The sequence below is a fragment of the Salmo salar genome, chromosome 15 (genome assembly GCF_965601325.2).
Source record: "Salmo salar chromosome 15, fSalSal1, whole genome shotgun sequence".
NCBI lineage: Eukaryota > Metazoa > Chordata > Actinopteri > Salmoniformes > Salmonidae > Salmo > Salmo salar.
Window position 1 is genome coordinate 93,909,589 of NC_138305.1, and position 24,433 is coordinate 93,934,021.

At 42.5% G+C, this 24,433-nt stretch overlaps 1 protein-coding gene across 6 annotated transcripts in view; it reads right to left on the minus strand.

Moving 5' to 3' along the window:
* The window catches only part of LOC106572544 (C4b-binding protein alpha chain), a 51,882-nt gene extending 29,705 nt beyond the window's left edge, over positions 1 to 22,177 (minus strand). For all 6 annotated transcript variants that reach the window (XR_014380695.1, XR_014380694.1, XM_082962169.1 and 3 more), the window contains exons 1-12: positions 22,063 to 22,177; positions 20,193 to 20,278; positions 19,829 to 20,017; positions 19,512 to 19,611; positions 19,143 to 19,216; positions 18,858 to 19,040; positions 18,017 to 18,190; positions 12,371 to 12,559; positions 12,052 to 12,151; positions 11,678 to 11,751; positions 11,393 to 11,575; positions 10,552 to 10,725 (exon numbers count right to left, since the gene is read on the minus strand). Coding sequence is in view for 4 of the 6 variants with exons in the window: in XM_082962169.1 (XP_082818295.1) it covers positions 10,552 to 10,725; positions 11,393 to 11,575; positions 11,678 to 11,751; positions 12,052 to 12,151; positions 12,371 to 12,559; positions 18,017 to 18,190; positions 18,858 to 19,040; positions 19,143 to 19,216; positions 19,512 to 19,611; positions 19,829 to 20,017; positions 20,193 to 20,268 (1,516 nt within the window). In the remaining 2 variants the exon portion in view is untranslated. The remainder of the gene's footprint in view (positions 1 to 10,551; positions 10,726 to 11,392; positions 11,576 to 11,677; positions 11,752 to 12,051; positions 12,152 to 12,370; positions 12,560 to 18,016; positions 18,191 to 18,857; positions 19,041 to 19,142; positions 19,217 to 19,511; positions 19,612 to 19,828; positions 20,018 to 20,192; positions 20,279 to 22,062) is intronic.
* Positions 22,178 to 24,433: the final 2,256 nt, after the last annotated feature.

Sequence of the window (24,433 nt, forward strand, 5' to 3'; positions counted from 1 at the left end):
GGCAATGGAATACAAAGGACAGTGGAAAATGTCGAAGATAATACAAAATAAAAGGGTACAACTGCAGAATATTTGGTATTTTCCCTTGATAAGGCATAGTGAAGAATCCAGAGCACTTTCAACATTCAAAATGCACTAAGCTGAGCCTGATATTAGAGAGCTGCAGGTTTCTTGCCTATAGAACACAATTACTCAGTGGTCCTGTTGGAAGAGACTCTTGCAACATTTTCATTAAAACGTATTTACATTTAAAATAAATATTTTTTGGGCTCATCTACAGTAGAACTGCAAAACAATAGTGCAAATAAAGACTCCAAAGCTGGATCATGAGCAAGAGTCCTTGATCCCTCAAATAACTAACACTTTACAAAAGAAGTATAAAGCATCAATTCCTTTAGCATTCATTCATTGTCTCCGGTGTTCCAAGTTATCCTAATAAAACCAAGCTTTTCAGATTCACGTCACAATAACACAATTAAGACTTGTCAATGACTAGAGCGAAACTTGGTGAAAGCCCATTGATTCTCATTGAACCAGATGTTCATGAGCTATAGGATAGGTTCAACATCTGTAACCTGGTCTATCAAACCAGTGGTGGCCTTTGGTATGACTTGTGTCCAACTGCATCACATATACTGTGGGTCTTGTATGAAAATGTATGCACTCACTACTGTAAGTTGCTCTGGATAAGAGCATCAACTAAATTACAAATCTTAACATATGATTTCCTTCAATTTCTCCCCCCCCCCCCCACACAGGTGGCAAAACTGGCTTTGTGAGGCAAGTTCACCCAGAAAAGCAGCAACCATACATATGGGTGAATTTTAACATGAGAATGTTGCAATGAGAAATCAGGATCAGACTAGGAGTGATTTGTGAAGTACACTGGAAACATAAAAGTAATCAAGTTAGGCCACTCCTTAAGCACAAGCTTCCAAATGGAAGTGAACCAGTACATTCTTCATCGGAAGGTTTCTAATCATTGTGTAATAGAGATTCCTTTTAAAGCATATGAACCATTCCCAGTGTTTGGGAGGGTGGCAGATTCAGGGGACATCACAGCAGCCATTTTACTGTGACTCCTTCCTTCTCAATGAAGCAGGATGAGATTGAGGTAAAGTAGAAGACTTGGCACTGAAAAAGAAAACACCCCAAAAATACAAAGTTAGACATCTCCCAAAAATACATTTCTTTATACACTAATAACCATCTGCCCAGCAATTTTTTTTACAAAACCAACATGGACCTGTGAAACACAAACTGGATAAATCTGTTGACACATATCATCACTGAACAGCTGCCACAACATGTCAGTCAGCTTGAAGCCAAGTTGGAGATCATTATGTTTCAGTTCAAGGTTCAAGAGGTCATCATACACACCATTACAAATAAAAACAGTTTGCATTATTCTGCTAATTCATTCTCAAATCACCCATCTTTCCTTATTATCTCAAATTAAATCAAAATGTTGTATGCTCATAAACCCCGTCTGAGTTTTTAGTGGCCACATTTCCAGAGTAGCCACCGAGAGCTGTAACCCAAAACTCTAGTAATCATGACTGTATTTCTAGATGACCGGGTGGCCAAGCCCCTCACAAAAAACGACCAGCTTTACCCAATGCCCACCACCTGAACGACTTCCCCGGCAAGTAGCCTAGCAGTTACGAGCATTGGGCCAGTACCCACCAGCTATACTGCTCGTTCTGTGCATGATTTCCTGCAAGACAGGAATGTCAGCCACAGCCAGCAAAGAGCCCGGATCTCAATCCCATTGAGCACGTCTGGGACCTCTAATGTTGGACTGTAATAGACTATAGTCTCTTCCTTGAATGAAATTGTTCTCCACATACCTCGTCATAAAAAAGAAAAAAATATTTTTATAACATTAAAAAGAATCTGTTGAAACTTACCAAGTACACCTACAACACTGCCTACTATTTTCCCAGCATTGTCTGTAAATAAACAAACACAGAAGGAAGGTGACATGAATTTGCAGTGAAGCTGAAATCACCTAAATACGGCTTGAAATCAAAGAGAATTTCATATAGCTACAACAAAAATATGGATGTCAACTGGGTGATCGCTTACTGTTGGGGTCTGGGGTTGTATGAGTGGCGTCAAGTACACGATCTGTTCCATAAAAAAGTGATAGTCATTGTTAAATCTGTGTGTGTACTCTAATACAGCATACGGATGTTGCATAAAACAAATAAAGTAGTGAAAGAATGAGGTGGTGTTAGTGGCATGGCATACTAGTGTTACATTTCAACACATCCAACACTTTATTTCCGTGTTAGAGGCCATGAGCTCACATAGTTCAAGATAGGAGTCAGCCATTTGTGAGGACAGAGTGAGGATTACTTCATGCATTTGATATGGGTCATGTTTTTCTCCATGACCACTTGACAGGTACATTGTTACATATATTCAGATCACAATCAATCCTTTGTTTCAGGCGAAGGAGAGTCTGATGGAGAAAAGCCACCATAAACTACCACTGGATGCCGTCCAGATTCCATTTGAATGTATAATTCAAGTGTCAATGGAAGTTTAGACATAACTAGGGGAATTTAGTGAGCATACTAGGCTGAATATACCTCACAGAACCAATGATGATTCTTCACCTCAGCCAGAGACTATGACATTAACTTGGTGTTAAGGTCATTCAAAAGCCTCAGACATTAACCTCACACTATTACCAAAGGATCAAAGGTTAGGCTAATACAATGAGTTAAGGTGTTAGGTGACAAAGTGTTGGCATAATATCTCATTCAAACACTAAAACAAATATGTGAAGGTCATTCAGTTGTACAACAGGCACTCTCTGATCAAATCAAAGTTTGTCACGTGCGCGGAATACAACAGGTGTAGACCTTAGTGAAATGCTTACTTACAGGCTCTAACCAATAGTGCGAAAAAAAAGGTGTGTGTAGGTAAGTAAAGAAATAAAACAGTAAAAAGACATTTAAAAATAACAGTAGCAAGGCTATATACAGACACCTGTTAGTCAGTCTTATTGAGGTAGTATGTACATGTAGGTATGGTTAAAGTGATTATGCATATATGATGAACAGAGAGTAGCAGTAGTGTAAAAAGAGGGGTTGGCGGGTAGTGGGACACAATGCAGATAGCCCGATTAGCCAATGTGCGGGAGCACTGGTTGGTCGGGCCAATTGAGGTAGTATGTACATGAATGTATAGTTAAAGTGACTATGCATATATGATAAACAGAGAGTAGCAGCAGCGTAAAGAGGGGTTGGGGGGGCACACAATGCAAATAGTCCAGGTAAACGTCTGATTACCTTTTCAGGAGTCTTAAGGCTTGGGGGTAAAAACTGTTGCGAAGCCTTTTTGTCCTAGACTTGGCACTCCAGTACCGGTTGCCATGCGGTAGTAGAGAGAAAAGTCTGTGGCTGGGGTCTTTGACAATTTTTAGGGCCTTCCTCTGACACCGCCTCGTGTCGAGGTTATGGATGGCAGGCAGCTTTGCCCCAGTGATGTACTGGGCCGTACGCACTACCCTCTGTAGTGCCTTGCGGTCAGAAGCCGAGCAATTGCCGTACCAGGCAGTGATGCAACCAGTCAGGATGCTCTGGATGTTGCAGTTGTAGAACCTTGAGGATCTGAGGACCCACGCCAAATATTTTTTGTTTCTTGAGGGGGAATAGGCTTTGTCGTGCCCTCTTCACGACTGTCTTGGTGTGGTTGGACCATTTTAGTTTGTTGTTGATGTGGACACCAAGGAACTTGAAGCTCTCATCCTGCTCCACTACAGCCCCGACGAAGAGAATGGGGGCGTGCCCGGTGCTCCTTTTACTGTAGTCCACAATCATCTCCTTAGCCTTGGTTACGTTGAGGGATAGGTTGTTATTCTCGCACCACCCGGCCAGGTCTCTGACCTCCTCCCTATACGCTGTCTCGTCGTTGATCAGGCCTACCACTGTTGTGTCGTCTGCAAACTTAATGATGGTGTTGGAGTCATATCTGGCCATGCAGTCGTGGGTGAACAGGGAGTACAGGAGGGGACTGAGCACGCACCCCTGGGGAGTTTCAGTGTTGAGGATCAGCTTGGCAGATGTGTTGCTACCTACCCTCACCACCTGGGGGCAGCCCGTCAGGAAGTCCAGGATCCAGTTGCAGAGGGAGGTGTTTAGTCCCAGGTTCCTTAGTTTAGTGATGAGCTTTGAGAGTACTATGGTGTTGAACGCTGAGCTGTAGTCAATGAATAGCATTCTCACATACGTGTTCCTTTTGTCCAGGTGGGAAAGGGCAGTGTGGAGTGCAATAGAGATTGCATCATCTGTGGATCTGTTGGGGCGGTATGCAAATTGGAGTGGGTCTAGGGTTTCTGGGATAATGGTGTTGATGTGAGCTATTACCAGCCTTTCAAAGCACTTCATGGCTACAGACATGAGTGCTACGGGTCTGTAGTCATTTAGGCAGGTTGCCTTTGTGTTCTTGGGCACAGGGACTATGGTGGTCTGCTTGAAACATGTTGGTATTACAGACTCAAATCAGGGACATGTTGAAAATGTCAGTGGAGACACCTGCCAGTTGGTCAGCACATGCCCGGAGCACACGTCCTGGTAATCCGTCTGGCCCCGCAGCCTTGTGTATGTTGACCTGTTTAAAGGTCTTACTCACGTTGGCTACGGAGAGCATGATCAGTCATCCGGAACAACTGATGCTCTCATACATGCCTCAGTGTTGCTTGCCTCGAAGCGAGCATAGAAGTTATTTAGCTCGTCTGGTAGGCTCGTGTCACTGGGCAGCTCGCGGCTGTGCTTCCCTTTGTAGTCTGTAATAGAGCGTCGGAGCCGATGTAGTATGATTCAATCTTAGCCCTGTATTGACGCTTTGATGGTTCGTCGCAGGGCATAGCGGGATTTATTGTAAGCTTCCGGGTTAGAGTCCTGCACCTTGAAAGCGCCAGCTCTACCCTTTACCTCAGTGCAAATGTTGCCTGTAATCCATGGCTACTGGTTGGGGTATGTACGTACAGTCACTGTGGGGACGACGTCCTCGATGCACTTATTGATAAAGCCATTGACTGATGTGGTGTATTCCTCAATGTCATCTGAAGAATCCCGGAACATGTTCCAGTCTGTGATAGCAAAACAGTCCTGTAGTTTAGCATCTGCTATATCTGACCACTTTATATATATATATATATATATATACATATATACACACACACACACCGAGTCACTGGTGCTTCCTGCTTTAATTTTTGCTTGTAAGCAGGAATCAGGAGGATAGAGTTGTGGTCGGATTTACCAAATGGACGGTGAGGGACAGCTTTGTACGCGTCTCTGTGTGTGGAGTACAGGTGATCTAGATTTTTTTCCCCTCTGGTTGCACATTTAACATGTTAGAGATTTGGTAGAACTGATTTAAGTTTCCCGGCATTAAAGTCTCCGGCCACTAGGAGCGCCGCCTCTGGGTGAGTGGTTTCCTGTTTGCTTATTTCCTTATACAGCTGACTGAGTGCGGTCTTAGTGCCAGCATCTGTTTGTGGTGGTAAATAAACAGCCTCGAAAAGTATCGCTGAGAACTCTAGGCAAGTAGTGTGGCCTGCAATTTATCACAATATACTCAACTTCAGGCGAGCAAAATCTAGAGACTTCCTTAGATTTCTTGCACCAGCTGTTCTGTTGTTTACAAATATGCACAGATCCGGCACACCTGGCACTGACGATCATACCACGCTCAGTCGCATTGGTCACTCGTTTTACCCATTCTAAATGTTCAATCAAACAGTAACCGAATGCCTCGATGCCTGCTTAATATAGCAAGCCACGTGACTCACTATCTATAGGAGCGATCCTTTTTCGTGACTGGGTGGTACCAAATAAACAAAGTAAGTGATTTGTTTTATACATACATACATACATACATACACACTGCGCAAAAAAATAAAGGGAACACTGAAACAACACAATGTAACTCCAAGTCAATCACACTTCTGTGAAATCAAACTGTCCACTTAGGAAGCAACACTGATTGACAATAAATTTCACATGCTGTTGTGCAAATGGAATAGACAACAGGTGGAAATTATAGGCAATTAGCAAGACACCCCCAATAAAGGAGTGGTTCTGCAGGTGGTGTCCACAGACCACTTCTCAGTTCCTATGCTTCCTGGCTGATGTTTTGGTCACTTTTGAATGCTGGCGGTGCTTTCACTCTAGTGGTAGCATGAGACGGAGTCTACAACCCACACAAGTGGCTCAGGTAGTGCAGCTCATCCCGGATGGCACATCAATGCGAGCTGTGGCAAGAAGGTTTGCTGTGTCTTTCAGCGTAGTGTCCAGAGCATGGAGGCGCTACCAGGAGACAGGCCAGTACATCAGGAGACGTGGAGGAGGCCGTAGGAGGGCAACAACCCAGCAGCAGGACCGCTACCTCCGCCTTTGTGCAAGGAGGAGCAGGAGGAGCACTGCCAGAGCCCTGCAAAATGACCTCCAGTAGGCCACAAATGTGCATGTGTCTGCTCAAACGGTCAGAAACAGACTCCATGAGGGTGGTATGAGGGCCCGACGTCCACAGGTGGGGGTTGTGCTTACAGCCCAACACCGTGCAGGACGTTTGGCATTTGCCAGAGAACACCAAGATTGGCAAATTCACCACTGGCGCCCTGTGCTCTTCACAGATGAAGCAGGTGACAGAGCACGTGACAGAGTCTGGAGACGCCGTGGAGAACGTTCTGCTGCCTGCAACATCCTCCAGCATGACCGGTTTGGCGGTGGGTCAGTCATGGTGTGGGGTGGCATTTCGTTGGGGGGCCGCACAGCCCTCCATGTGCTCGCCAGAGGTAGCCTGACTGCCATTAGGTACCGAGATGAGATCCTCAGACCCCTTGTGAGACCATATGCTGGTGCGGTTGGCCCTGGGTTTCTCCTAATGCAAGACAATGCTAGACCTCATGTGGCTGGAGTGTGTCAGCAGTTCCTGCAAGAGGAAAGCATTGATGCTATGGACTGGCCCACCCGTTCCCCAGACCCGAATCCAATTGAGCCCGGGACATCATGTCTCGCTCCATCCACCAACGCCACGTTGCACCACAGACTGTCCAGGAGTTGGCGGATGCTTTAGTCCAGGTCTGGGAGGAGATCCCTCAGGAGACCATCCGCCACCTCATCAGGAGCAAAATACATTTATGCACGATGGTGCACGCGTGCAGCCAGATTAGATTCTGTGTTAGGTCAGTTAGGATCACCACTTTATTTTAAGAATGTGAAGTGTCAGAATAATAGTAAAGAGAATGATGCATTTCAGATATTATTTATTTCATCACATTCCCAGTGGGTCAGAAGTTTATATACACTCAATTAGTATTTGGTAGCATTGCCTTTACATTGTTTAACTTGGGTCAAACGAGTCAGGTAGCCTTCCAAATCAAATCAAATCAAATTTATTTTTATATAGCCCTTCGTACATCAGCTGATATTCTCAAAGTGCTGTACAGAAACCCAGCCTAAAACCCCAAACAGCAAGCAAAGCATGTGAAAGAAGCACGGTGGCTAGGAAAAACTCCCTAGGAAAAACTCCCTAGAAAGGCCAAAAACCTAGGAAGAAACCTAGAGAGGAACCAGGCTATGAGGGGTGGCCAGTCCTCTTCTGGCTGTGCAAGCTTCCACAAGCTTCCCACAATAAATTGGGTGAATTTTGGCTCATTCCTCCTGACAGAACTGGTGTAACCAAGTCAGGTTTGTAGGCCTCCTTGCTCGCACACGCCTTTTCAGTTCTGCCCACAAATTTTCTATGGGATTGAGGTCAGGGCTTTGTGATGGTCATTCCAATACCTTGACTGTTGTCCTTACGCCATTTTGCCACAACTTCGGAAGTATGCTTGGGGTTATTGTCCATTTGAAAAACCCATTTGCGACCAAGCTTTAACTTCCTGACTGATGTCTTGAGATGTTGCTTCAATATATCCACATACTTTTCCTCCTCATGATGCCATCTATTTTGTGAAGTTCACCAGTCCCTCCTGCAGCAAGCACCCCCACACCATGATGCTGCCACCCCCGTGCTTCACGGTTGGGATGGTGTTCTTCAGCTTGTAAGCATCCCCCTTTTTCCTCCAAACATAACGATGGTCATTATAGCCAAACAGTTCCATTTTTGTTTCATCAGACCAGAGGACATTTCTCCAAAAAGTACAATCTTTGTCCCCATGTGCAGTTGCGAACCGTAATCTGGCTTTTTTTAATGGCGGTTTTGGAGCAGTGGCTTCTTCCTTTCAGGTTATGTCAGTATAGGACTCGTTTTACTGTGGATATAGATACTTTTGTACCCGTTTCCTCCGGCATCTTCACAAGGACCTTTGCTGTTGTTCTGGGATTGATTTGCACTTTTTGCACCAAAGTACATTCATCTATAGGAGACAGAAGGCGTCTCCTTTCTGAGCGGTATGACGGCTGTGTGGTCCCATGGTGTTTATACTTGCGTACTATTGTTTGTACAGATGAAGCTTCTAAAGCCATGACACAATTTTCTGGAATTTTCCAAGCTGTTTAAAGGCACAGTCAACTTAGTGCATGTAAAGTTCTGACCCACTGGAATTGTGATACAGTGAATTATAAGTGAAATAATCTGTCTGTAAACAATTGTTGGAAAAATTGTGCCATACACAAAGTAGATGTCCTAACCAAATGGTCAAAACTATAGTTTGTTAACTTGTTATGGATAGGGGGCAGTATTAGGGCGGCAGTATAAAAAACACGTACCCGATTTAATCTGGTTATTACTCCTGCCCAGAAATGAGAATATGCATATAATTAGTAGCTTTGGATAGAAACACTCCAAAGTGTCTTAAACTGTTTGAATGGTGAGTATAACAGAACTCAAATGGCAGGCCAAAACCTGAGAAGATTCTGTACAGGAAGTACCCCGTCTGACCATTTCTTGGCCTTATTTGTCGTCTCTATCCAAAACAGAGGATCTCTGCTGTAACGTGACACTTTCTAAGGCTCCCATAGGCTCTCAGAAGGTGCCAGAACGTTGAATGATGACTCTGCAGTCTCTGGCTGAAAAACAGTAGCGCATTTGGATAGTGGTCGATCTGAGAACAATGAGACGGGTGCGCTCGTGCACGTGAAGAGGCCATTTTACATTTTCAGTCTTTGAACGAAAACAACGACTCCCGGTCGGAATATTATCGCTATTTTACGAGAAAAAAAAAATTCGCATAAAAATTGATTTTAAACAGCGTTTGACATGCTTCGAAGTACGGTAATGGAATATTTTGAAATTTTTTGTCACGAAACGCGCCGGCGCGTCACCCTTCGTTACCCTTCCGAACGCACGAACAAAACGCAGCTATTTGGATATAACTATGGATTATTTGGAACCAAACCAACATTTGTTGTTGAAGTAGAAGTCCTGGGAGTGCATTCTGATGAAGAACAGCAAAGGTAATCCAATTTTTCTTATAGTAAATCTGAGTTTGGTGAGTACCAAACTTGGTGGGTGTCAAAATAGCTAGCCTGTGATGGCCGGGCTATCTACTCAGAATATTGCAAAATGTGTTTTCACCGAAAAGCTATTGTAAAATCGGACACCACGATTGCATAAAGGAGTTCTGTATCTATAATTCTTAAAATAATTATGTTTTTTGTGAACGTTTATCGTGAGTAATTTAGTAAATTCACTGGAAGTGTTCGGTGGGAATTCTAGTTCTGAACGTCACATGCTAATGGAAAAAAATGGTTTTTGATATAAATATGAACTTGTCCTAGGAGTGTCATCTGATGAAGATCAAAGGTTAGTGCTGCATTTAGTTGTGGTTTTGGTTTTTGTGACATATGCTAGCTTGAAAAATGGGTGTCTGATTATTTCTGGCTGGGTACTCTCCTGACATAATCTAATGTTTTGCTTTCGCTGTAAAGCCTTTTTGAAATCGGACAGTGTGGTTAGATAAAGGAGTGTCTTGTCTTTAAAATGGTGTAAAATTATCATATGTTTGAAAAAAATTGAAGTTTTCGGATTTTCGAGGAGTTTGTATTTCGCGCCACGCCCTATCATTGGATATTGGAGCGGTGTTCCGCTAGCGGAACGTCTAGATGTAAGATTAACAAGACATTTTTGGAGTGGTTGAAAAACACGTTTTAATGACTCCAACCTAAGTGTATGTAAACTTCCAACTTCAACTGTAATTAGGCCACTACTTATTCTTGTCCGGTCTGTCATAACACTACTGTTGTGATCTCTTAAATGCTTTAATCAGCCAGTGTGGTCCGAGGAGTAGAATGGTGTTGAACCCAATAGCTAGTCCATCACAAATAGTGTAAAAAGGGAAAATAAATACCAGAGGTTGCTATCCGCACATGGAGAAAAATAACAATTAGCATGAACATTAACACATGTACCATCTTTTCTTATCAAAAACACATCAATGTGTTTATATGAGTAGAGGTCAATTCCATTAAAAAAGACAGTTTGCTGACACATTGGTATTCTGGTCATAAACACCAAATGATGCAAAATATCTGAGCAAAAATATTAGGCTAAAGTGTGTTAAATAACAAACACTGAAATTAGTCTTACCTTTGCATGTTGGGTAAGGAGCTGACCAGCCTTCTATTTCACAGGTCAGAATGGCTTGTCCCTCCATCTCATATCCAGCGTTACATCTATACTTCACAAAAGACTTGTACGTGTAGGGGGGACGGCCATCAATCCGAACGCCATTCTCAACAACAGGAGGAGGACATGAGACCACTGCAGACGTAAACAAAGATGTCATTCGCTGCTGTTTTGAGGTAAACAACATAACAAAAGTATATTATTTATTTGTTTTAGACTACTTGAAGCAATAAACAATGTTGGTATAATCACCCATTTATGAATAATGCAACTAATCATTATCTATCAAATAAATATGGTAGATTCTATTGAAACCCACTTCCTGAGCTCAATGTTGCATCATGGTTTTTAGAATAGGCCTACACATTAAACATGCTTTAGATTGCTTGCTTAGACTGTCTCATGCACATCTGTGATAATGTTTGATTTTATTAAGCTAGATACTGTGATATTTACACATTTATCTTTCAGAGGTCATCTGGAACTTGATCAGGATTGTGTGGTGGAGGGAAAACGTGGAAGCCCAAATAGATTTTATCAGTGTAAGCAACATGTGTCAAAGTCATTCCATGGGGGGCTGAATGTCTGCGGGTTCTTCCTCCTCCCTTGTACTTGATTGATGAATTAAGGTCAGGAGTTAGTAAGGAACTCCCCCTCATCTGCTCATCTTAATTGAAAGGAGAAACCAGTAGACACTAGGCCCTCCATGGAATGAGTTTGACACCCCTGGTGTAAGCAGTTCATTATTGTTTTGTTAACAATCATACTTATAAACGGGAAAAAAGGAAAGCTTTCAACATACTTTTACACTCAGGTGGAGCTGGCTGGAATTCTCCATTCTCACGGCAGGTTATGGATTTACTTCCAACCAGAGTGTAATCCTTCTCACAGTCATATTGCACTACACTTCCATAGTCATACGTATCTTCAGGTGGGACAACAGGCCCACCGTTGACAATGTTTGGGGGCTTTCCACACTTCACCACTGCAGATTAGAGCACAACAGCAGTTATGAAGAGTTGAGTCAGGAACAAGCACAGAACTGTTAATGTTATTTTCACTTGACATGCTCCTTCAGATTACCAACCTTCACAAACAGGAACTCTGCCATCCCAGCCTCCATCCATACAGGTCCTTACACCGCTGCCCACAAGCATATAGCTGAAATATAGAAAGATTAGACAATACAAGACAGTTTTTAGAACTTTGCTTTCAGGATAGTAAGAGTTACAACAGGACTGTTCACAGCTCTGATCAAGATAGGTAATGACAGATATTTCAATTTTAGGTGTATTACTTTTTGTTTAGCTTTTAGGGAGGGGAAGTTTGATTAAGGCCCATTTGGAGAAAAAAAAAAATCACTAAATTAGGCCAATAAATGGACAGCTTTGTGAAAATGTTGACATGTCAATTCTAAAAAAAATGTGTTTAATTACATCTAAGACTCAAGAAAGCACTGACCCAGTGTTACAGGTAGCAACTGCCTTGTCTCCAAACAAGATCCCCTCAGAGAGATTAAACCAGCCGTTCATCACTTCTCCTGGGGAGCCACACGACTTCCCTGAAACAACCATAGAGAAAACCAGTCAGACTTTCAAAATGACAGAGTGAGAATGAGTTGAATGTTAGCACAAAACAGGTCCGAATTCCAGGCTAGTATTTCAATAAGATTTAAGGATGGGCAATGAATATATCAAGTTGAGTGGGTAAGTAAAAACTGGAAATATTTACAAGAATATGGCACAACTTTTCAGAACAAATAAATAGACAATTATATTACTTCCGCATTCCAGTTTCACGTCACTCCACATGCCAGCAGTACAGGTGACTGATGGAGACCCTCCTGTTCTGGCATATCCAATTGCACACTGAAAAGTGACTTTTGCACCATCTACAAATGTCTCTTGAGTGATGAAGGCATCTGACAAAACCATGTTTTGCCCTCCTATGGGTTTGGTGCAGTTTTTAGCTGAAAGAGGAGACAAAACGGAGTTAATGTTAATGACCAAGGTGAACAAATAGAGGAGACAACACCTTCAATTCAACCCATAAACTGTAGTAGTTTAAGCTTCAAACTACCATCTGTAGAAAGAGAGAGATGAAAAGAAATAGGATTCTGATTCTATACAGATATGACCCCACCTTGAACAGTGAGAACAATCAAGGCCAGCTGGACCATCCATATCGTCAAGGCCCAACAGACGTTAGAGGGCTGCATGACGTCTTTTCTGTAACAAGCAGCACAGAATTTCCTGGTTTGCTTGTTCTGTAACGTTTTGCCAGATGCCCACCTAAGCAAGTAGTGTGGCCTGCAATTTATCACAATATACTCCTCTTCAGGCGAGCAAAATCTAGAGACTTCCTTAGATTTCTTGCACCAGCTGTTGTTTACAAATATGCACAGACCGTCCCCCCTCGTCTTACCGGAGTGTGCTGTTCTATCCTGCCGGTGCAGCGTATATCCCGCAAGCTGAATATCCATGTCGTCATTCAGCCACGATTCCGTGAAACATAGGAAATGATGTCCCGTTGGTAGGATATTCGTAATCGTACCTCGTCTAATTTATTGTCCAAAGATTACCGTCAATATTTCCTCGCCAACGTGCAACGGCAGCTTTTCTACTTGCCTTCTCCGGGTAGGCTAGGTAATGCTATGGAGAAGAACATGAGGGGTCAGAAGCAAAGCCATTGCTAGGCTATATACAGTACACCGAGTGTACAAAACATTGAGTCGCACCCCCTTTTACCATCAGCATAGATTCTACAACATGTTGAAAGCGTTCCACAGGGATGCTGGTCCATATTGACTCCAATGCTTCCCACAGTTGTGTCAAGTTGGCTGGTTGTCCTTTGGGTGGTGGACCATTACACACATGAAACCCACTGGTCCTAGGCCATCATTGAAAATAAGAATTTGTTCTTAACCGACTTGCCTAGTTAAATAAAAGGTAAAATAAAAAAAACTGTAGAGTGTGAAAACACAGTAGTGTTGCAGTTCTTGACACTCAAATACACCCCATTCAAAAAGGCACATAAATATTTTGTCTTGCCCATTCACCATCTGAATGGCACACATACAGAATCTGTCTCAATGCTTAAAAATCCTTCTTTAACCATTCTCCTCCCATTCATCTACACTGAAGTGGATTTAACAGGTGAAATCAATAAGGGATCATAGCTTTCACCTGGATTTACCTGGTCAGTCATGGAAAGATCAGTTTATTAGGTACTCCCATTAGTACCAGGTCAGACCCCCCTTTGACTCCAGAATAGCCTAAATTATTCGGGGCATTATACAAAGTGTCGGAAACATTCCACAGGGATGTTGGTCCATGATGATGCGACGGCATCACGCAGTTTCTGCAGATTGGACGGCGGTACGTTCATGCTGCAAACAGCCTGTTCCATTTCATCCCAAAGATCCTCTAATGGGTTGAGGTGTGGGGACTGCACAGGCCACTCAAGTAAACTGAACAAACTGTCATGTTCCAGGAAATGTTTTTCCACTCCTCAATTGTCCAGTGTTGGTGATCACGTGCCTCCTCTTGTTGTTTTTAGCTGATAGGAGTTGGACCTGGTGTGGTCGCCTGCTGCAATAGCCCATCCGTGACCGATGAGTTGTGTCTGTCTGAAATGCCGTTCTACATACCACTGTTGTACTGTCATTATTAGCTTGTTGCCTGCCTGTTAGCTTGCAAGATTCTTGCCATTCTCCTTCAACCTCCCTCATCAGCAAGCTGTTTTCGCCCACATGACTGCCACTGACTGGATGTTTTTTTGCACGTAGCACCATTCTTGATAAACCCTAGACACTGTTGTGCGTGAAAAGCCTAGTGTGAGAAGCCCGGCTACCGTTTCTTAGATACTGGATCCGGCACACCTGGCACATACCACGCTCAGTCGCAATGGTCACTCGTTTTACCCATTCTAAATGTTCAATCAAACAGTAACCGAATGCCTCGATGCCTGCTTAATATAGCAAGCCACGTGACTCACTATCTATAGGAGCGATCCTTTTTCGTGACTGGGTGGTACCAAATAAACAAAGTAAGTGATTTGTTTTATAAATACGTCAACCAAAAAGCTTGATTTTACTGTTTTACACAACATTGATCAAAATCTAAGCACTGTACCATAAGTTTGTTATAGGGGGCTGATGTGATAATCATGGCTGAATGTTTTTAGTATACACACATACATACATCTAAAAAAAATAAAGGGAACACTTAAACAACACAATTTAACTCCAAGTCAATCACACTTCTGTGAAATCAAACTGTCCACTTAGGAAGCAACACTGATTGACAATAAATGTCACATGCTGTTGTGCAAATGGAATAGACAACAGGTGGAAATTATAGGCAATTAGTAAGACACCCCCAATAAAGGAGTGGTTCTGCAGGTGGTGTCGACAGACCACTTCTCAGTTCCTATGCTTCCTGGCTGATGTTTTGGTCACTTTTGAATGCTGGCGGTGCTTTCACTCTAGTGGTAGCATGAGACGGAGTCTACAACCCACACAAGTGGCTCAGGTAGTGCTGCTCATCCCGGATGGCACATCAATGCGAGCTGTGGCAAGAAGGTTTGCTGTGTCTTTCAGCGTAGTGTCCAGAGCATGGAGGCGCTACCAGGAGACAGGCCAGTACATCAGGAGACGTGGAGGAGGCCGTAGGAGGGCAACAACCCAGCAGCAGGACCGCTACCTCCGCCTTTGTGCAAGGAGGAGCACTGCCAGAGCCCTGCAAAATGACCTCCAGTAGGCCACAAATGTGCATGTGTCTGCTCAAACGGTCAGAAACAGACTCCATGAGGGTGGTATGAGGGCCCGACGTCCACAGGTGGGGGTTGTGCTTACAGCCCAACACCGTGCAGGACGTTTGGCATTTGCCAGAGAACACCAAGATTGGCAAATTCACCACTGGCGCCCTGTGCTCTTCACAGATGAAGCAGGTGACAGAGCACGTGACAGAGTCTGGAGACGCCGTGGAGAACGTTCTGCTGCCTGCAACATCCTCCAGCATGACCGGTTTGGCGGTGGGTCAGTCATGGTGTGGGGTGGCATTTCGTTGGTGGGCCGCACAGCCCTCCATGTGCTCGCCAGAGGTAGCCTGACTGCCATTAGGTACCGAGATGAGATCCTCAGACCCCTTGTGAGACCATATGCTGGTGCGGTTGGCCCTGGGTTTCTCCTAATGCAAGACAATGCTAGACCTCATGTGGCTGGAGTGTGTCAGCAGTTCCTGCAAGAGGAAAGCATTGATGCTATGGACTGGCCCGCCCGTTCCCCAGACCTGAATCCAATTGAGCACATCTGGGACATCATGTCTCGCTCCATCCACCAACGCCACGTTGCACCACAGACTGTCCAGGAGTTGGCGGATGCTTTAGTCCAGGTCTGGGAGGAGATCCCTCAGGAGACCATCCGCCACCTCATCAGGAGCAAAATACATTTATGCACGATGGTGCACGCGTGCAGCCGGATTAGATTCTGTGTTAGGTCAGTTAGGATCACCACTTTATTTTAAGAATGTGAAGTGTCAGAATAATAGTAAAGAGAATGATGCATTTCAGATATTATTTATTTCATCACATTCCCAGTGGGTCAGAAGTTTATATACACTCAATTAGTATTTGGTAGCATTGCCTTTACATTGTTTAACTTGGGTCAAACGAGTCAGGTAGCCTTCCACAAGCTTCCCACAATAAATTGGGTGAATTTTGGCTCATTCCTCCTGACAGAACTGGTGTAACCAAGTCAGGTTTGTAGGCCTCCTTGCTCGCACACGCCTTTTCAGTTCTGCCCACACATTTTCTATGGGATTGAGGTCAGGGCTTTGTGATGGTCATTCCAATACCTTGACTGTTGTCCTTACGCCATTTTGCCACAACTTCGGAAGTATGCTTGGGGTTATTGTCCATTTGAAAAACCCATTTGCGACCAAGCTTTAACTTCCTGACTGATGTCTTGAGATGTTGCTTCAATATATCCACATACTTTTCCTCCTCATGATGCCATCTATTTTGTGAAGTTCACCAGTCCCTCCTGCAGCAAGCACCCCCACACCATGATGCTGCCACCCCCGTGCTTCACGGTTGGGATGGTGTTCTTCAGCTTGTAAGCCTCCCCCTTTTTCCTCCAAACATAACGATGGTCATTATAGCCAAACAGTTCCATTTTTGTTTCATCAGACCAGAGTACATTTCTCCAAAAAGTACAATCTTTGTCCCCATGTGCAGTTGCGAACCGTAATCTGGCTTTTTTTAATGGCGGTTTTGGAGCAGTGGCTTCTTCCTTTCTAAGCGGCCTTTCAGGTTATGTCAGTATAGGACTCGTTTTACTGTGGATATAGATACTTTTGTACCCGTTTCCTCCGGCATCTTCACAAGGACCTTTGCTGTTGTTCTGGGATTGATTTGCACTTTTTGCACCAAAGTACATTCATCTATAGGAGACAGAAGGCGTCTCCTTCCTGAGCGGTATGACGGCTGCGTGGTCCCATGGTGTTTATACTTGCGTACTATTGTTTGTACAGATGAACGTGGTACCTTCAGGCGTTTGGAAATTGCTCCCAAGGATGACCCAGACTTGTGGAGGTCTACAATTGTTTTTCTTCTGAGGTCTTGGCTGATTTCTTTTGATTTTCCCATGATGTCAAGCAAAGAGGCACTGAGTTTGAAGGTAGGCCTTGAAATACATCCAAAGGTAGACCCCCAATTGACTCAAATGATGTCAATTAGCCTATCAGAAGCTTCTAAAGCCATGACACAATTTTCTGGAATTTTCCAAGCTGTTTAAAGGCACAGTCAACTTAGTGCATGTAAAGTTCTGACCCACTGGAATTGTGATACAGTGAATTATAAGTGAAATAATCTGTCTGTAAACAATTGTTGGAAAAATTGTGCCATGCAGAAAAGTAGATGTCCTAACTAACTGGCCAAAACTATAGTTTGTTAACAAGACATTTTTGGAGTGGTTGAAAAACACATTTTAATGACTCCAACCTAAGTGTATGTAAACTTCCAACTTCAACTGTAATTAGGCCACTAATTATTCTTGTCCGGTCTGTCATAACACTTTACTGTTGTGATCTCTTAAATGCTTTAATCAGCCAGTGTGGTCCGAGGAGTAGAATGGTGTTGAACCCAATAGCTAGTCCATCACAAATAAAGTGTAAAAAGGGAAAATAAATACCAGAGGTTGCTATGCACATGGAGAAAAATAACAATTAGCATGAACATTAACACATGTACCATCTTTTCTTATCAAAAACACAATGTGTTTATATGAGTAGAGGTCAATTCCATTAAAAAAGACAGTTTGCTGACACATTGGTATTCTGGTCATAAACACCAAATGATGCAAAATATCTGAGCTAAAATATTAGGCTAAAGTGTGTTAAATAACAAACACTGAAATTAGTCTTACCTTTGCATGTTGGGTAAGGAGCTGACCAGCCTTCTATTTCACAGGTCAGAATGGCTTGTCCCTCCATCTCATATCCAGCGTTACATCTATACTTCACAAAAGACTTGTACGTGTAGGGGGGACGGCCATCAATCCGAACGCCATTCTCAACAACAGGAGAAGGACATGAGACCACTGCAGACGTAAACAAAGATGTCATTCGCTGCTGTTTTGAGGTAAACAACATAACAAAAGTATATTATTTATTTGTTTTAGACTACTTGAAGCAATAAACAATGTTGGTATAATCACCCATTTATGAATAATGCAACTAATCATTATCTATCAAATAAATATGGTAGATTCTATTGAAACCCACTTCCTGAGCTCAATGTTGCATCATGGTTTTTAGAATAGGCCTACACATTAAACATGCTTTAGATTGCTTGCTTAGACTGTCTCATGCACATCTGTGATAATGTTTGATTTTATTAAGCTAGATACTGTGATATTTACACATTTATCTTTCAGAGGTCATCTGGAACTTGATCAGGATTGTGTGGTGGAGGGAAAACGTGGAAGCCCAAATAGATTTTATCAGTGTAAGCAACATGTGTCAAAGTCATTCCATGGGGGGCTGAATGTCTGCGGGTTCTTCCTCCTCCCTTGTACTTGATTGATGAATTAAGGTCAGGAGTTAGTAAGGAACTCCCCCTCATCTGCTCATCTTAATTGAAAGGAGAAACCAGTAGACACTAGGCCCTCCATGGAATGAGTTTGACACCCCTGGTGTAAGCAGTTCATTATTGTTTTGTTAACAATCATACTTATAAACGGGAAAAAAGGAAAGCTTTCAACATACTTTTACACTCAGGTGGAGCTGGCTGGAATTCTCCATTCTCACGGCAGGTTATGGATTTACTTCCAACCAGAGTGTAATCCTTCTCACAGTCATATTGCACTACACTTCCATAGTCATACGTATCTTCAGGTGGGACAACAGGCCCACCGTTGACAATGTTTGGGGGCTTTCCACACTTCACCACTGCAGATTAGAGCACAACAGCAGTTATGAAGAGTTGAGTCAGGAACAAGCACAGAACTGTTAATGTTATTTTCACTTGACATGCTCCTTCAGATTACCAACCTTCACAAACAGGAACTCTGCCATCCCAGCCTCCATCCATACAGGTCCTTACACCGCTGCCCACAAGCATATAGCTGAAATATAGAAAGATTAGACAATACAAGACAGTTTTTAGAACTTTGCTTTCAGGATAGTAAGAGTTACAACAGGACTGTTCACAGCTCTGATCAAGATAGGTAATGACAGATAATACACCTAAAATTGAAATACTTTTTGTTTAGCTTTTAGGGAGGGGAAGTTTGATTAAGGCCCATTTGGAAAAAAATGACTAAATTAGGCCAATAAAATGGACAGCTTTGTGAAAATGTTGACATGTTAATTCTAAAAAAAAATTGTTTAATTACATCTAAGACTCAAGAAAGCACTGACCCAGTGTTACAGGTAGCAACTGCCTTGTCTCCAAACAAGACCCCCTCAGAGAGATTAAACCAGCCGTTCATCACTTCTCCTGGGGAGCCACACGACTTCCCTGAAACAACCATAGAGAAAACCAGTCAGACTTTCAAAATGACAGAGTGAGAATGAGTTGAATGTCAGCACAAAACAGGTCCGAATTCCAGGCTAGTATTTCAATAAGATTTAATGATTGGCAATGAATATATCAAGTTGAGTGGGTAAGTAAAAACTGGAAATATTTACAAGAATGGCACAACTTTTCAGAACAAATAAATAGACAATTATATTACTTCCGCATTCCAGTTTCACGTCACTCCACATGCCAGCAGTACAGGTGACTGATGGAGACCCTCCTGTTCTGGCATATCCAATTGCACACTGAAAAGTGACTTTTGCACCATCTACAAATGTCTCTTGAGTGATGAAGGCATCTGACAAAACCATGTTTTGCCCTCCTATGGGTTTGGTGCAGTTTTTAGCTGAAAGAGGAGACAAAACGGAGTTAATGTTAATGACCAAGGTGAACAAATAGAGGAGACAACACCTTCAATTCAACCCATAAACTGTAGTAGTTTAAGCTTCAAACTACCATCTGTAGAAAAAGAGAGAGATGAAAAGAAATAGGATTCTGATTCTATACAGATATGACCCCACCTTGAACAGTGAGAACAATCAAGGCCAGCTGGACCATCCATATCGTCAAGGCCCAACAGACGTTAGAGGGCTGCATGACGTCTTTTCTGTAACAAGCAGAACACAATTTCCTGGTTTGCTTGTTCTGTACTGTAACGTTTTGCCAGATGCCCACCTAAGCGGATCAACTTCTCACAATATCCACTAGCCGACTAAACTCAACGATTTATGATGGAGCTGAGCAGCGACTAGTGTGCCGATAGGAGCTCTGGCGTCACAAAATTAAGTTATCAAAAACGACATTTTTCAGCACCTAAATAATAGCACGCATGATTAAATGTGACGTCGGAGTTTCAGTCCACCCACATTAGTCGCCACTCAACTCCATTGTAGATTGTAGCGTTTGATCGGCTAGCTAAATATCCACTTGCCTTAATCACACTGTTGACAAGGAAATACACGTCACTCACAATAAGGTTTGCCTAGCTAGCCCAAGAATGTACTCATAAGGAGCCTACAGTTATTCCTTAAAGCCTTTACTGTTTAAAAGGAGTAGTTCGCTATTTTAAAGCTTGATGTTAGATGATTCCTCTCCCTGAAAGTAGTCTATGGGCCAGGAGAAACTAATCCATGGTTTAGTTCTTTATACAGCCATTACAAACGTCAGCTAACTTAAATCAATGGAAGTGATGGGGGGCATGTGAGTATGTTGTGTTTTGGCCAAATCACTTTTAAAAAGTTACATCAAACCAAATTTAAAGTTGATTTTAGGTGATTGACATTTTCCTCATGATCTATTGATTTTTGCTAGCAGTTGCTAAAATTTGTAATGGTGGTTTAAATACAATTGTACCATGAATTACAGTTTCTCCTGGTCCATAGACATTTTCGCAGGTTAAGGAACCATCTAACGGTTGTAAAATGGTGAAATAGCCAAGGACCTTGCATGTTATTTTCAAAACAGCCAAATAATCCTTCAAAATGTGAATAGATTCTAAACTGCGATAACGAGTCCTTTACGTTCATATCACAAATGCAAAATATACACCGGCTTTATCACATTTGCAGCCGACAGCATTTTTTTCAGTTACAACACAGGCGTTAGGAGAATGATAGAGCGCTAATTAGCCTTTTTTGTAAACACATGCTGTAAAATGGAGATATGGTCGTGTGGGAACTCTGACCCTATTACGTGTGTTGTAATTTAACCTTTTTATTATTTCTAGCTGACATGAAAGATAGTTCAGACTGGTCTCATAGACTAGACGTAACATAGTATAGTCAAGGACACTCAAATTAGTATGATACGCTACGATAGGTATGGTTACATTAGACAGGTAACTTAAGGCAAGCGTGTTGCGTGTTCGAATCTCATCATGGACAACTTTAGCAGCTTCGCAACTACTTAACCACCCAACTAACGTTAGCCACAACAAATGGGAATTCATAACATATGTTTCGCAAAGAAATACTGTACCAATTGCAAATGAGTAACATATTGTACGAAACGGATGATGAACGTTCAGAAATGAATACATACCATAAGAAAAGTAACATATAATACTAAAGAGACTGTCGTTGATTTATGTAAAGAATCATATGAAATGCCTACGTTGGATAGCTACGTTCCTTATGTTTTAAAAATGGTACCGCAAACGATCACATCGAGCATCTGGGCTCTTAACAAAATGCCCCTGGGAAGAAGATACCACATACTGTACTGTCTTTGAAGACACCTTAATCAAAAAGCAATAAAGGTAGGTAGCGTCTATGAATGGGGTAGGACCACCTAGCTAATTGTAGCTGGATCGTCTAGCTACCGTGTTTGCGTACATGGCACTTTCTAGAATAATTTACAATAATTATCAGCGTTATTTGGAAGAAATCTTACCTTATTGTTCAAATAGTCTGTAGGCTTCACCTAGAAACTATGTCTGCCTGGCTAGCAACATGACGTTTGTGTTACACCTGTGTTTGAGGGCAGTGCTCCTCCCTTTCAGGTGGGGCCGTGTCCTTAATAAAGGGACAGTAAGCAAGCAATTCATTTTTTAATAATTTGTTTAAATGTAATCTTTATTTAACTAGGCAAGTCAGTTAAGAACAAATTCATATTTACAACGATGGCCAAATCCGGACGACGCTGGGCCAATTGTGCATCGCCCTAGGGGACTCCTAATCGCGGCCGGATGTGATGCAGCCTGGATTTGAACCAGGGACTACAGTGACGCCTCTTGCACCGAGATGCTGGTGCCCATTTCGATTTGGGGAGGAAGGGCAGTTGGCACAAAAAGGCATAGCACATAAAAACACAAATAGAAGTGATTGTCAGGGCGGTGGGAGACTCCCCAAACATACGGAAGAAGGTACTCTGGTCAGATGAGAATTGAGCGTTTTGGCCATCAAGGAAAACACTATGTTTGGCACAAACCCAACACCTCGCATCACCCCGAGAACACCATCCCCACAGTGAAGCATGGTGCATCATGCTGTGGGAATATTTTTAATCGGCAGGGACTGGGAAACTGGTCGGAATTGAAGGAATGATGGATGGAGCTAAATACAGGGAAATTCTTGAGGGAAACCTGTTTCAGTCTTCCAGAGATTTGAGCCTGGGACGGAGGTTCACCTTCCAGCAGGACAATGACCCTAAGCATACTGCTAAAGCAACACTTGAGTGGTTTAAAGGGGAAACATTTAAATATCTTGGAATGGCCTAGTCAAAACCCAGACCTCAATCCAATTGAGAATCTGTGGTATGACTTAAAGATTGCTGTACACTAGCAGGAACCCATCCAACTTGAAGAAGCTGGAGCAGTTTTGCCTTGAAGAATGGGCAAAAATCCCAGTGGCTTGATGTGCCAAGCTTATAGAGACATATCCCAAGAGACTTGCAGCTGTAATTGCGGCAAAACTGGTGGCTCTACAAAGTATTGACTTTGGGGGGGGGGGGGGGTGAATAGTTATGCACGCTCAAGTTTTCTGGGTTTTATTTCTGTTTTTTTGTCTTATTTGTTGTTTGTTTCATAGTAAAAAAATATTTTGTATCTTCAAAGTGGTAGGCATGTTGTGTAAATCAAATGACACAAACCCCCCCAAAAATCAATTTTAATTCCAGGTTGTAAGGCAACAAAATGGGAAAAATGCCAAGGGGGGTGAATACTTTTGTAAGGCACTGTATGTATGAGGCCTAGGCCTACATTGTTTTAGAATATTGTCTGTCATCCAGCAAACAGCATCTAAGCGTTGTTCTGTGACAGTGAAACAGTTAATGAACACTATGCCAGCTATTGATGCCAGGTGCTCAGATCTGATAGTGATCCAATCATTAACAAATTAGTACACATCATCCTTATACCAGGTAAGAACAGTCCAGGTCAACTCAATATGAATTGAAGGAGTGGCATGCTGAGCCTCAAAGTGGCAGCATTGTAAAATAATATATGATCACCACTTTGGTATTTAGAAACACAAGTAAGCGTGGTGTGTAGAACAATCCTCAGTTTGACTCATGCTGAGTAACAGAACCTTTCACCATTTCCTGACACTCCTTTTTGCACTGTAGCTTCCAACTACTGGGGGAAAGTATTTGCATCTTTTAGGCATGTTTCCAAGAAGTAAGATACTGCAAATATTCAGGTCTTTTTGTGGTTAACACAATATTGTCACCACTTCCTTCCTCGGGAACAGTTTTGCTATAACCAAACATGTTCTTAAAACAGTTACAGCAAATACATTCCTTACAGAATCTTTTACCAACAGGTACACATATCTGACATGTTAATATACAGTAATCAATAATCTATCACACACTAGACACCACTATGGAAAACTTATGTTGAGGTTATGAGTTTAAAGAAGGGGCAGCAACAGGAAGTGGTTTGTCAATTCTGGGCAACATCTAGAGGGTTTGGCTCTCCATTGTTTTGAGTGTCGACATTGAAAACAGATTCTCATGCTGTGACAATGTCTTATTGTATGACAGAGTCCCTGGGAAGGATATAATAGAATGTCTTATTGTATGACAGAGTTCCTGGGAAGGATAGAATAACAATCATCATGGAATTGGAAATGGATCCTAATCTCATCACCACGTGACACACAACTCAGTATTTTTCCGTTGTAACAAACTAAATTGTAATAATTTATCCATTACAGATTATTTCATAAAGTGTCATTTTGACTTAAGCTCATTCAGTTCCATTTACTTTTCTCTGGCTTTTTCTTGATGGAAAATATTATCGGTGTCTCTGACCAACATTATA